The following is a 14,096-nucleotide window of genomic DNA, read 5'->3' as shown; positions in this document are numbered from 1 at the left end:
ATACAATATATAATAGACATTAATGTATATACTAAACCAGATCTGCTATATTCTAAGTATATTTACTAAAAATATATTTAAATATATTTTCTCAGCTCTCCCAGGTGCAGAGAGATGCCCAGTGGGACTTCTGATGACAATGCAGCACCTACAGTTGAGCGAGCCACTTGCCTGCATGTTTAGACAGAGAAAATGTTTCAGACCTTGCCCTTGATGTGCCTCAGTTTCCCAGTGACAGCACAGAAGCGATGCAGATGGGGAATGGGCAGTATTCAAACCACCTGCAGCAAATGCTGGTCTCGGCTATCGCAATCACTATGGCCTCTTAAGGGCAAGAGAGGGATGAACTCAGCTATCCTCAACTCAGGCCAGACGGAGACTTTCTCTGGGAAGATGGCATTAAAAGCAGCCCCCTCCATTTGCTCTGCCACCCCTCCGACATACCACTCCGAATATGTGGGAGATGTACTGCATGCCGAACTGCTGGCTCTGGGGTGGCCAAAACTCAAGGAAGCTCTCCACATCAGCGCGGAGCTCCTTCTTCTCCTCCTCGTCAAAGCTGTCCACGTGGTTCTGCAGGTCATCGATGGAGACGAGGCAGCCCTCTGCCAGCCCACTGCCTTCTCTCTCTATCTTCCACATGATGCGGGCAGCCAGTCTGGCCAGGAGAGAGCCCCAGGTGTTAGCACCACCACCACCCACTGCAAGGAGAGGGACCCAAGGACCATCGAAATTCATTTCATGGGTGGGAAATTGTGTGTAGATAGACAGACCAAGACAGGCTCAGCATCGGATGGCTGATGGCTGGTCACCATCCACGGGCTTTTGAAGGAAAGGGAGATGCAGGGTTTTGCACTGGCATCTATGTTCTCATCTGCAGAAGAGCTACAGATCCCCCAAATCCCCAGCCTTTCATGACAGCTCTCATTTCCTCTCATTTTCTTATGATGAAGTCAGGATGTGAAGCCAAATCAATGTATCCTATAGACAAATTGGGGAAGAGCCCACCTCCTCTTCCACTTTTCCACCTACTCCTCACTTTCCCACACCTCCTAAATCACCTCGGGTTGGTTTGCTTTACCACGTTCAGCTGCAGTAGAGTTTTTGGGGCCCAGTACCAAAAAAAAAAACCAAAACAGAAGCACAACACCCTCGTACCCCAGTTGCTCCTCCAGGTCCCCATCCCCTTAGCCCAGGGATGCTTCTGGCCTTTCCCAAACCATCTCCCATCTCCACCCTGTCCAAATCAAGCCACCCAGCTCTTGCTTGCCACCCTCCGGAGGGAAGCCTCGTCCTCTGCCGCTGTCCCCAGGATATTGGCCCAACCTCTGAGGGCCAGCTCTCACCTGATGTTTTCGGTGGGTGCCTTGCCATGCTTCTTGATGGCGGAGCACTCATTTTTGTGGTTCAGCCAAGCCGCTCTCTGGCAGGTCCGGTCGCAGTAGTAGGCGAACTTGCACTGGCCACAGCGATGGAGCCTCTCCTGCCGTTTGAAGCAGGTGTGACAGATGACGTGCGTCAAGCTGGAAGGACAGAAAGACCCGTTGGCTTGTACCTCAGTGAGGGGCCAGCTCCACCCAGCGAGGGTCCTGCCAGCTTTGCACCCCTGGGCTCCCCACAGCCACTAAGGATGGAGATTTTTTGGGAAGATGAAGAAACATCCTTTATTTAATTTAATCCTTATGTGCTTGCCCAGTGCTGTTGCTTTTCTGTTTGGCTACGTCAAAGAGAGAAATGTTTTGTTTAGAGGAGGACAGCAATAAAGCATTCCCCAGCTCTCAGCCCTCTTGTCTGCAGCTCATCTGCTCCTCCTCAGCACCGCCGCTGTTAATAGGATTTTCAGTCTGTTTTCATTTTCTGTCAGGCCCGTGCTGAAGCACCAGCCACCCATTTGCTGAGCAGAAAGCAGATGTCTAATGAGTCTGTAGCTCAGGCAAGTATGAAGAAGAACATGAAGGCAAAGAGCCAGCCTGAGAGCTTCACCTGCCTGCAAAGCCTCTAAATTTGGCTGAAGAGAAACCTCGCCGAGCGCCAAGGCTTTCCTGGGCCCTGCATGGACTATGGCACAAAATGGAGCAGCAACTGCCACTATGCCCAAGAGACTTAGGAAAACACTGGGCAAGAGGGACCAAACAGGACCATGGCTCTGAGCCAGCCTAACTGCTCTCTTAAGCTTTCCTTAGGCACAGGCATGCTGTGGGGTTAAAGATATACATCAGAAATGCTCTGCTAGTGAGCAGACTAGAGGTGTATCGAAATGAAGAAGACCGATCAAAGTGGTTGCATAGGAAAACCCTGGTTTTGTGCTGCTTGCAACCAAGATATGTTTCCACAGGTTAAAAGTTTTGCTGGTCACTTCTTTTTGCCACAGGGCAAAGGTGTAGCTGTACTGGAGGCGTTGCACTTGGCAATTGTGGCATTGTGTTGGAAATGACATGAGGAAGCCAACAGAATAGCCTCCTTCAAGGTATATCTTGTCACCACAGAGTGCTTTATGTCTTCTCTTCGTTCCTTCGGTTGTGGCACATGTCTTCTGGTGGTTCACCATCAGAAGACAGCAGTACAGAGCCCCAGGTTGGGTGGGTCTGGGGCTCTCCTCGTTCCAGTGACTCCAGAAAGATGCTCAGCATGGATTAGTGAAGGTCTGAGGGACAAAGGCAGGATTCCAGCTGCTCAGCAGATCCCTATGCATGACTGCCGAGGGACAAGTGGATTTTTAGCTGCTCAGGGATGGACAAGAAACACCAAACAGCTGAAGACAGAGGAAAGATGAACTCTCAAGAGCTTGCAGGAGCATTGGCTGGGGTGGGACATGGGGTGGCCTGGCTATAAGGCCAAGTTTAGGGAACAGTACTTGCATTTATGACCACCATAAGATTTTATTAATAAATCCAGGGGATTTTTCATCTTCACAAGGCTGGTATGTTGCTGAGCTGAGAACATCAATGATTTACTGCTGGTCAGTGGTGCAGAATATGCCACCGATGGGGGTGGTGTTAAACATTAAAGATAATGAGCACAGTGCCTGATGTGAGGATGTGCTCTGCTCTCAAGTCCTCCCTGTTTAGTCCAGTGTCAGCTTTAGTGCTGTGCTCTTTAGGCCACTTAAAGCCTTCCTGCACATGGGATAGCGATGCAGATTTCTCCTCCAAATCCAAAAGCCTGCTGTGTCTTTCTCTGGTGCAAGCATCAGTAAGTGCTGCTCACCAGCTATTCCTGCTCCTGGCTCTGTTGTTTAGCTGAGAGGTTACTGTGAGTTAGACTGTCATGAGATAACTGGGAAATACCTTTCAAAAGGAACAGGTTTCTTCTTTGGGGGATTCAAAACAGGATTTCCAAGAAGCATCCTCCAATTGTATGTATGTAACTATAACCAAGGCCTGGGGGAGGAATGCATCAGAGGATACTGATGAAGAAGTCTAACCTCATGTCCTCCCTCCAAGAGTGTCCAGGGTCCCAGACCAAAGGGAAACCTCCCCCGTGTGACCCTTTCACATGCCCAGCTGCTTGCTCCTAGGACTTAATTCGTTAGGAAGGAGCGGGAGACACTTTGGCCTCCTGCCCAGGCAATTTGGGGACTTTCCCCTTGCTGCTAGAGAAGGCTTTCCACTGCCTGATTTGGTGTCCCCAGCTCTCTGATCCTTCAGGCAACTGCCTACTTTATCTCTGCCTCCAACCAGGCTCGAAGGTGTGGGAGAATTTAAATTCCCATCACTTAAACACTGCTGGTCCCAGGAGGGAGGTTCTCCTCATTGCAGAAAGCAGACTGACCACAGAGGCTTCATTACCAAGGGAACGTTATCATCGCCCACAGCCCATGGTGGGGAAACTGAGGCACAAGGAAATAAAAAATATATTGATGATCACATGAGGAGGATGTGCCACAGGCAGGAATCAGACCCATAGCCCCAGAGTCCCCAGCCCCAAGACTGTCCTGCCTCTCTACTATGCAGATATATATATACAGACTTACATATGAATATTTATATCCATGACAGTACATTTAAAATGCACCTTCATTCCTCTGGCAGTATTGTGTGAGCTGCTGACACAATCCACCCTGCGCCTTGGCTCTTGCAGGGTGATGAGGCCCATTGATTTAAAGCAGGACAACCTGCAGCAGACAAACACCTTGTGCAAAAATGAAGTTTGGAAAATGACAGTGAGCAGTGCCCAGCCCAAGGCAAAGCAAGCACTCAGGATGTGGCAGAGGGAAGCATGCATCCGGGAAGGGGGATGCAACCAGTTCCATTAAGTCAAATGAAAGATCTAGGAGCTGGTGAGAAATGCGAGGCTGTGCTCTGTCAGCTGTCAAGTCAGGGGGGTAGAGAAGTGCAAGAGAGATTACACTCCTTGTAAGGCAAAGGAAAGCCAGAGAGCTGATAAAACCCATGAGGTTACGTCGTGCCTGGAAGCACAGAGAGATATCTCGCACGGGGAATGGGGGTCCCTCCTGCCTCCTGTGTGTTTTGAGGGCAGTCAGAAAGCAAAAAGGCAGTTAAAGAAGTTTCTTTGTAGAGAGGAATGACAGGTCGCAGGGGAATACAGTGCTGAATATTCTAACAGAGGTTTGTCTTCCTCCAGCTCGCAGAACAGAAAAAAATCTCCCAGAACAGAAAAAAAATGAAACACTGGCTTTGCATTTTGCTGTTTATCACATAGGGTGTCTAGAGCTTCCAAAGCAAACTCAGCTGGTGGAACTTACCACCAGTCCTGGAAAGCCCTCATTTCTGAGGAGATGCAGAAATGCACAAAAAAAGTTATACAAGACTTTCCAAGAAAGCAAAGGAACAATTCATGTGGTATTGAAACTGCAGACACAATTACTCATAGGTAATCTGACTAGCAGGTATAAGAAATACTGCACCTCTCACAAAACCCTCACAGGATCCTCTGTGCTCAGAAATGGTTTAAAAGAAGACTGGATTTATTGATAATGTGCATTATCAGGACTCCAGAGGCCTGGGCTCAACTCTTGACATGGTAAAAAAATCAGGACACACGGGTCTTTGAGATCTATCGCCTAAATCTTCAACTAACATTGCTCAAGCACTGCCTGACCCTGCTGCCCTAGGCAAACTCCTGCTGTCTCAGAGGAGCTCAGAGCCAGGCACCCCAAAAGGGGATGACAAATTGGGTCTTTCCCTTGGCCCCAGGGTTGGACCTTACATCAGGCTCTGGTACCTTCAATCCTGGAGGCAGACAACACCAAGGACTCCAAAGGCTTGCAGTGGTCCACAGTCTTCTCTTTCACCTTCTCTGCAATGGTTAAGGTCCCCCAAGGAGCAGCCTGAGGTTAAACCTAAGTCTCTCAGCCTGTGGAAACCACCGGTCTAAAAAAACCTTCTGTGTGTGGTTTAGAAAGTGTTTAACACAACCTGAAATGGCTCCAGGTAGCACAGACTTCCTCTCCCTCAGAGAGAGCAGCCCATGCCCATGTGGTCAGGATGCTGCATGGCCAGGCAGCACTGAAAGTTTCTGGAGAGAAACCTGGGTAGATACCGTCTGGTGTGGCACCTGCCCAGGAGTCCTGGAGGTTTGAACCCTCAGAGACCCAGTGCTTGGCTTCCCTTGCTTTAACAGAGGGACAATACCACTGCTTTCTGCTGTGTCCACGTACACCATGGCCTCCGGAGTGATCTCTGGCCACCCATTCACTGTCATCTTCTACACATAGTGAGAACTTATTTTTTTCACCCTGCCCACAAGTAGCATCTTCATTAGCACAGTGATGTTTCCAGCCCATCAAAGCCTTGCCAGGTCAGGGATTTAGGACTGACTTGGAGGGCAGGTGCCACTGACTGACTCACTAAATAACATTCTGGGGAGCTTCAGGTTTCCTTGGCCTCTCATCCAAGTTTCAACTGAGCTGAACTCTCAGGGGCTCATGAGCTCTGATGTTACATAGATGAGACGCCCAGCTACTACTAATCCTGGATGTAGCTACAGTCACAAAAGCAATGATTCAATGTGCCAGCCAACAAATGCAAGAGGTGACAGAGCACTGTCAACTAAGCCATGGCTCCCACAAGCACGCTCTCAGTGAAAGCAGAAGAAACAAATAGCTCTTGTGACTCCTTGGATCGGAGTCAGATGGATTAAGATCTGTTGGACCTGCCAGGACAGAGGGCTGAGCCCTGCCACAGGAAATATATTAACCTCGTCTCTGAGATATGCACAACCCAAACATCTGCCAATCATTTCCCATCCAGCACCCACAGCATCTCATTCACTGATCTGGAAAAGCCAGGTGAGATGGCTATAGTGCAAAAGAATAAAGGAGGATTTCATTGAATAGATAATGGACATGGTGAGAAGCTCACAAACTATTTAACATGAGTTTATTCTATTCTGTACATCACAGATGATACACACAGATGACCTAACTTACACCTAAGTCGACCTGCTTTCATATTTATTATTGGCTGGCTAGGCATCTCTCTCCTTAACGTCCTGCAGAGGATGGCATAAGAACAGCCTAAGACATAGGCAAAGTCCACTTGGCTTTCAAAGCAGAGGCTGTAACACTTCATTAAACACAACAGTCTAAGGCAATGCACCTACTCTTTCGGCAGTGAAAGGAAACGGGAGGTATTCAATAGCTGGCTTCTACTGAGGATACCTATAACGGTGAATTATTAGCACAAGCATAGTTTTGCTCCTTTAAAAAGGGGTTTGGAGCTTAGTACTTTTATCTTTAAAATGTCAGGGATGACACAGCCTAGTTTGTCTGATTTGAGTGGAGGATTTATTTTAGACTAATTTTAGACTATTTTTTTTTTAGTCTTTCATTATAAGATTTCTCAGCCTCTTTTTAGAGGTGTGGCTGTGGTTTTCTTTAAAAAAGCTATGTTTTCTCCCAGGTTTTATTTAAGCTTTTGAACAAATGAGGTAATAATAAAATATCAAATCCCAGAAAATGTTAAACAGTGTGAATATGATCACATTAGGTCTCGGTTTTTAGTGGTATCAACTCAAAGAATTTGTCTCCATAATCTTTTCAGAGTCATACTGTTACGGAAAATTTTGCATTTCTTAGATCCTCAGCTGCAATAATGGAACTCCTGACATTTCCCCTGGAAAACGCATTGGGCCTGCTTCATACATCAAAAAGGAATGCAAAAATTGCACAATCTCAGGTTTTTAGCAATTTGCAGATCACTCATCAAGCAGATCTTCAGGTGATCTTGGCTTCCTACCACATGACACTGTTTGCCTTGACTACGGTCTCTCAAACCCCACCAGTTAAAGAGCAAACCTTCTCTTGATGAGGGTTGACAGAGATATATCAGGCTTCCCCATGCCCATAGGAAATGTAAACTCTTAGAGGCTTGAGAGCCAACTGACATGCCAGAGGAGAAGGTCACATACTGTACATTGAGCCCAGGCAACGGGAATGCCATCGTCCCGAAGGTGGCAGTGACGAAAGGAGACCTAGGATCTTCAAAGAGAAAGTAAAGAGACAAGGAAGGATTAAACCCCAGCACGTAAGCAGAGCACTAGAGAAAGCTTCAGTGAGAGGTAATGTCAATGAGGAACGCATAGGGCCTTTCGAAATTGAAAAATGATCCCAACAAAGGCAGAAAATCCCTTGAGAAGATCTATTTCCAACCTTCTGCATCTATTTTAGAGCAAAGAAGGCCTGACACTGGTGTTTTCTGAGTGCTCTTTCAGCTGATAACAGAAAGGCTGACTCAAACACAGCTCAGAGTGTCTGCCTGCACTTTATCTAAACAGCAAAATACTGGAGATCATAGTGAGTTCTGCACTCCCTTTCAATCAGCATTCCCTGTCTCTCTAAACAGCCTGCTCTACTTCACGTAGAAGTAACAGGCTTGATGCAGGAGTCAACGCCAGGTAACCACTGTGTTAAGCAAAATGTTATAGAATCATAGAAGAGTTTGAGTTGGAAGGGACCTTTAAAGGTCATCTAGTCCAACCCCTCTGCAATGAGCAGGGTTAGACTTGTGAGTCATACCCTGGCCTCAAAATCTAAGAAACTATGAGCTGGCTGATGTCCATAGGAATCTTCTTTAGCTTCACTTTGAGTTTTATGTGCTAAAAGTCTCTGGCACTAGAAAGAAACTGCTGCTTGGATGATCATCATTGGGTTGAAGAGCACAAGCCCTTACCAGCCTTAATGTCTTCAGGGACCTTCGGGGTCCCTGTGACCTTCAGGGCCTTCCAGGGTGGGATGCAGTCTGCAGATTTAGGCACCTAGATGTGCTCATATGTACCTTCAGCATCTAAGTAGAGATTCCATTAAAACACTCAGTGAGGTCTGCAAAGTCATTCAGCTCAAAGGTAGGTGTCTGTGCTCAGTGCACATTATAGTGTTCCATTGATTATAACGAGCACTTAGGGCTGGATTCACTTGCCTGGACATAGGAGCCTAGTTATTTTAGGCTCTGCAGGGACATCCATCTGGCCTGAGAGGAGGCCTGATTCTCATAAATCCTGTTTTGTACCTGTCAGCCCTAAGAGGATGTCTCAGACACCCTGGAGCATCTCAAATGACACTAAACACCTATGCCAACTGAATCCTGCCCTTAGCTCTCTGCAGACATTTAAAACAGACCTTAGTTTTGGGTGTCTTAATTTGCAAGCTGAGTCTCAAAGCCTATTGCTGGATAAGCCATCATATCGCCCTTGTTGGTCCAGTTAAATTGGTCCATATCTAAGTTGGTCCAGTTAAATTGATGGGTCTTACTTGCTCAGACTATGATGGCTGATTATAGAGTTCTGTCAAAGAAAACACTTCTCCTTTTCCTGGCAAAATAAAAGTCTCAACACCTCCTCAAACTCAGCCTCCTACTGAAAGACAGACATTCATACAGTGCAGTTGAGTGACAGCCTCAGGTCCAAATTACTTCAGCAGTTCCTCACATCAATATACAGAGAAAGGCCTTTGCATCATTTACGCCCAAAGTGTAGTGTATCCACACGTTCTGCTGTGAGCACCTAACACCAGGTACCAAGATTAGTTGTTTGGTTCCCTAGATCCCTGTACAGTCGGGACAAAGAGGTTTGTTCTTCCGATAGTCTCTCAGAGTATAAAAGGTAGGTTTCTGCTATGCAACAGCCCTATGGAGGGGTTTCTCACTTACGCACCTGAAGTTAAACACCTATAGCAGGTAACGCAAATTTTTCATTTCATAAATATGTTGTTTACCAGGTCAAATGATGATCAACTTCTATAGGTCTCCATGGTTTCTGAACAGTAACACCTTCCCATCTCTTGATGGCTTTGCTCTCAGGCACAAACACAAGCCACTTTCCATCCTGTAGTACTGCCAAACCGAGAAAATGATGTTGTATCTCTGAAGACTTGCTCCTACTAATCTGAAAAAGAGGCCTTCGCTTTGCCTGCTGTGTTGCCACACCACATGCAGTCACACAGAAGACTGCAGTGTGGCCATTGCAGTATGACTGCCATCCATATACATCACATACAGAACTTGATTTCAACAGCAAAATCAGGGGCAGGATTTCAGGGGCTGAGCATCCACCCTGGGACCAGACTTTCCAAAGGACTGAGCTTTTCAAAGGGCTGCAAAGTACAGACCAACCCTGCACTCTAGTGCTTCTATGGTGGCCTTTATACACAAAAAAAGCTGAACCCTGTGGAAAATCTGGTCACACATTTAGTAGGACCTGAGCCGAAAAATTAAACCTACCACTCACTCATATTTGAATCCCCTTTCCATAGTACACATACACACTGCTTTCAGCAAGAGATGAAGATGCTGAGTTGAATTAGGATGAGGGACTCTGAACTTTGGGTTTCCCAATGCAGGGTAAGACCCATTTTAATAGTGCAGTAATTTTAGGACCACTACATGAGCGTTTGTGGACAAGGAAAAACACATACATCTTCATTGAACTCTTCATCCATGCAGAGGCAACAGCAGTTCTTTCAGGGCAAAATCAGCCACCATGGACTAGTGTGGATTTATTCTTGCAGGTCCTACAAGGATCCAGGCTACCCTTCTTTGATAGCAATCAATCAATGGGGTTTTATTCAACTGAACATCCTGGGACAGCGGTGGAAGGTACCTTCTAAACCAAAGCCCTGTGTGTGTAGGAGAAGCACCAGGGTAGTTTTCACAAGAAAAATGCATGTCTCCATAATATCTCAGGCCCAGGTTATCCCTTGCCAAGCACTAACCAACAGCATTTAGTTGCCACTTCCTGCTTCAGAGATTTCGGGAATGCATTTCACCACTGACGTATACGAGGTGCTTTGCGATGAAAAGTGCCACGGGAGGGCAAGAGTCCATTTTTATTGCACAGCAGTACGAAGAAGAAGCAGAGAGATAAGAATGACTGAAGCCATCCCCATCCTCTGCAGTCACAGAGAAGGGATGCATTCACTTTGCCTCCTTGCTGCTCAATGTCTCGACTTGCCCTCTGGGAGCTAAACAAACCCAGCCTGGGGAAGGAGGGAAGGACATTTCTCCCCATCGAGGTTTTCTGTTGGAAACGTAAACCTAAGACACAGTCTGCAGTCTAACAGCCGATGTGGTGATAGTTTCTCCCCTTATCTCACATTACACAAGTGACATTTAAAAATGCGGTGAAGTTGTAGCTCTTTAACATGGGCAGCTCTACTCTATGCATGATGCACAGAAGAAAAAAATTATCCGCCAGCAATCAAAAGGCAAAATGTTTTCAATGGTTTAAAAGATAATTAGTATTTTTAATAAGGCCTACGGGAGAAATAATTGTCCATAGGCACTTCTGAAGCAAACATAATAGCACAGCAAGATTCCAGCTGGTGACACAAGTGAAACTGAAGCACAAGAGCTAAAAGGACACGTCGAGGAGAGATGGTTTTGTCACTAACTACTGTAATTGAACTCAGGGTTAAGAATTCAAGAACTTAACATTTTAAAATAAAAAATGACATTTTTTATGAGCTCTTGCAATGATATATTAAAATAAAAAACAAAAAAGTATTATTGTTGCTATTGTAAAGATTTGTAAACATGTTCACACACTGATCGTATAAGGGCAAGGAAAAAGTGAATGAAAGACACACAAAAAAAATTATTTCCTGCTCTGTCCATTTAATCCTCAGTTCTCTGCTATCGCCAGATCACACAGTAGCACAAATCAGCTTCAGCTACAAGATGACCGGGATTAAAACAGCAGCATGAACTCTGCTTGCACCCCAGACTTTGTTAGTGGAGCTGATTCAATCAGGGAAAGCTCAGCTAGGCAGAATCACTCACCATCCTATTTAGTGTGCAGAATATTCACTAAAGTCACTGGCGGTTTGGGGTAAAAAATTCTGTCTCAAGACTCACCATGGCGTCCTTGAAGAATGCTCACAAATTTCCTAAGCCCAGAATGAAACCTTTCAGCTGACATCCAGCTCCTCAGTTTAAAAGTTAGAGCCAAATTCGGTTCTCAGTTAGCACATTATATGGCTGAACAAATTCCATTCATGTCTGAGGCTTTAGTCTAGATTTATCCCATGGCAGATTAACATAGAAATTGGCTTTTTGTGGTTTTTAGCTTTCAGGGTATTCAAGTGAATCTTCCACTGATTTGAAGGGCAGACATGGGCATCTACCAGTCACATCGGCAGCGCAGGCTGATCAAATGTTGTTCGTTCTTGAAACAAGCAGTAAAAAAAAAAAAATGTGTCGCACCAGAATTCAGTTTTTGGCTACATCAGTGTGAACAAAAATTTAAAACCAGTCTCATGCAAGAGTGAAAGCAGAAACTTGTCTCCAGTTAATTCAGCTAGCTATAAATATAAAATCACTTTAATAGAAACAATATCACTCACAGATCCCCACTAGCTTCTAGTTTGAAGGCAGCGGGTGATGAAGCGGCGTGTACAGCTGGGAGGTGGTACACTGAGCAGAGCACAACGTAACTCACTTTTATCACACATTATACATCGGTGGCTTCGGCAAAGTGAGTTTGAGATTGCTGTACCTGAATTACACTCACTCCTGGCAGTTCACCAGAGCATAACATGGGTCCAGTTTTGTGAGGCACTGAATACACGCAACTTTCACCGCATTTGGTAAAATTTGATGGCACCGAGCACCTTGCAAGATCACATCCTGGAAACGGATTTCGCCATATTAAAAGTAAAAAAGCTGATCTGAGCTCTGGGAAGCACATTCACTGTAAGCTGTGAACGTGTCTTTACAGAAGTGCTTCTGACTTCCCTTCGCACCCTGCTCTGATGTTGTCCAGACACTTTCAAACTTTTACCCGCCCAGCCAGATGAAATTTTGCATTGAGATTACTTTTGGTCTATGTTTTACAAATACTTTTCTCTTACCTATCAAAAACCACGGCTGCATAGGCTGGTTCCGCAAAGATGACATCCCCAGGCAAGAATTCCTTCTGGGCTTTCAAGCCCCTGCCTTTGCCTTCAGAAGTGAACACTTCAACTGACTCCATTCCCCCTTTGGTCATCCCAGGGATCCCAAGCCTTGGGAGATGGGTATCTTGAAGCAAGCCAAATCTCCCGTCACTTCTGTCAACTTCGACTTGTGGCAAGACCACGCTTATAAAAGCGCTGGCCTCCCCCCACCCCCAGCCGTACCGTTTCCCATAGGAGGGCGAGGGGGTGGGAGCAGAAGAGGCAGGAGGCGAAGATCCTCCGCACAATATCACAGCCTACACAGGGAAGGCACGGGGCTGGGACTTCTGCTTCATTAGGAAACCCCTCTCTGAAAAACACGTTTGGAATTGTTTCTCCTAGCCACAAGCAGTTGTATATGTTACGACTCGGATTAATTTATACTCTCCCATTGGAGAGAGAATGTATTCTCTTTGCAGGGTATTTTTAGCAACCACATGCTTCTGTCTCTCAGGAAGAAACAGCTGAGACAGTGGGACAGGGAGGGCTGGTGTGCATATTTCTGACCCCTTCCACTGTCATCTGGCTTTTTCCAGAAACTAAACAATGCTGCTTTATTTTTACCCTCTAGGAGATGGATGGCATGTTTAGAGGCAGGGATAACAGCGGAACACATGCCCTGAAATTCTCGGCATCCTCCATTGCCATTGGAGCCTGGAAAAGGGGAGTCACTTCCCAAATGCGCATGGAGCAGCGTGGAAGGAGCTGGAAGGACAGCAGCGGTTTGGCATGGGCTGTAGAAGCAAAGCAGGACATCGTAGATACTCGCACAATTTTGGATGCACTAAAACTCTTTGACATAGCAGCGCTGTGGGCTCTCCCCACCTCCAATGCTCAGCTGTGGAAGAGATGGGGGAATTTGAGCCATCTGAGAGGAAAAGGAGGGTCCAACAGGGAGACCAAACCCCATGAGAGGCCAAGCCCTGGCTTTGCTCTCTGCCCCCAGCAGCCAGTACAAGTTTGGGGAGATGCAAGGGTAGGCCTCCACATATAAGACTGAACCTCGCTGTGGAAATTGAACCCAGCCTAGATTGTTGTTCAGCTTTTTTTTATCATTTAATAGCATTTTGTGGGTCTGGTTCTTGCTAATCTCACCCTCCCACCCGTAAGAAACCTGATGCTAGACCCTCCTGGATCGTTAAGCACCGCACAGATATCAATGTTTGCAAACCTCTTCCCACACCTCTGTGCTGCACAGAAGAACCTGTCTGATTAACAGGGAAAGCGAGGTGCAGAGTAATAAAGACGGTAATTCCTGTGCATCCTATGACTGTACAAGAAATGCTTTACCTTGCCAAGGCAGTGGGAAGTATCGTTGTGCTCTTCAAGACAGTCACAGAACTGCTCAGCGTCTTCTGCTAAAAGCTTCTGGCAATTTTCCTTGCCTGCGAATTAAGTATGGTATCACGCTTCAGCACAAATATCCTGTATTATAGCTTGCCCGAGTGTGCCAAGCACAAATGATATCAATCCACAGCTCTATAAATTCAGGGTGATCTGGGCATTCATGTGATTATGAGCAATCTTCCCCAAACAACCAGGCTCCTTCACTCGTCCTGAGGAGGGCCAGAGCCATCGCAGAGCTGTCAGCACAAACCCCTCAGCGTTTACGCTGCGCAGCGTAGGCAATTAGCCCCTACAAGCAATTACAATTTTAATTGCAATGCTCTACTTGTGTGATACGGGATGTCAGGATGCCCTGGTCTCA

The 14,096-nt window shown here is 46.3% G+C and overlaps 1 protein-coding gene across 1 annotated transcript; it reads right to left on the bottom strand.

Moving 5' to 3' along the window:
- Positions 1–444: 444 nt before the first annotated feature.
- Positions 445–12,441, bottom strand: LOC104160563 (histone-lysine N-methyltransferase Smyd1-like; the record flags this gene model as incomplete). The annotated part of the gene is made up of 3 exons (XM_009698711.1): positions 12,305–12,441; positions 1,347–1,523; positions 445–658 (listed from the first exon to the last, which is right to left on the bottom strand). Coding segments are annotated over exons 1-3 (528 nt in total), but the record flags the coding sequence as incomplete, so codon positions are not given.
- Between the last annotated feature and the right edge of the window lie 1,655 nt (positions 12,442–14,096).

Source organism: Cariama cristata, unplaced genomic scaffold, assembly GCF_000690535.1.
Source record: "Cariama cristata isolate BGI_N322 unplaced genomic scaffold, ASM69053v1 scaffold20684, whole genome shotgun sequence".
Lineage (NCBI taxonomy): Eukaryota > Metazoa > Chordata > Aves > Cariamiformes > Cariamidae > Cariama > Cariama cristata.
The sequence above is the reverse complement of the archived record's forward strand: the minus strand, read 5'-3'. Positions and strand labels throughout refer to the sequence as shown.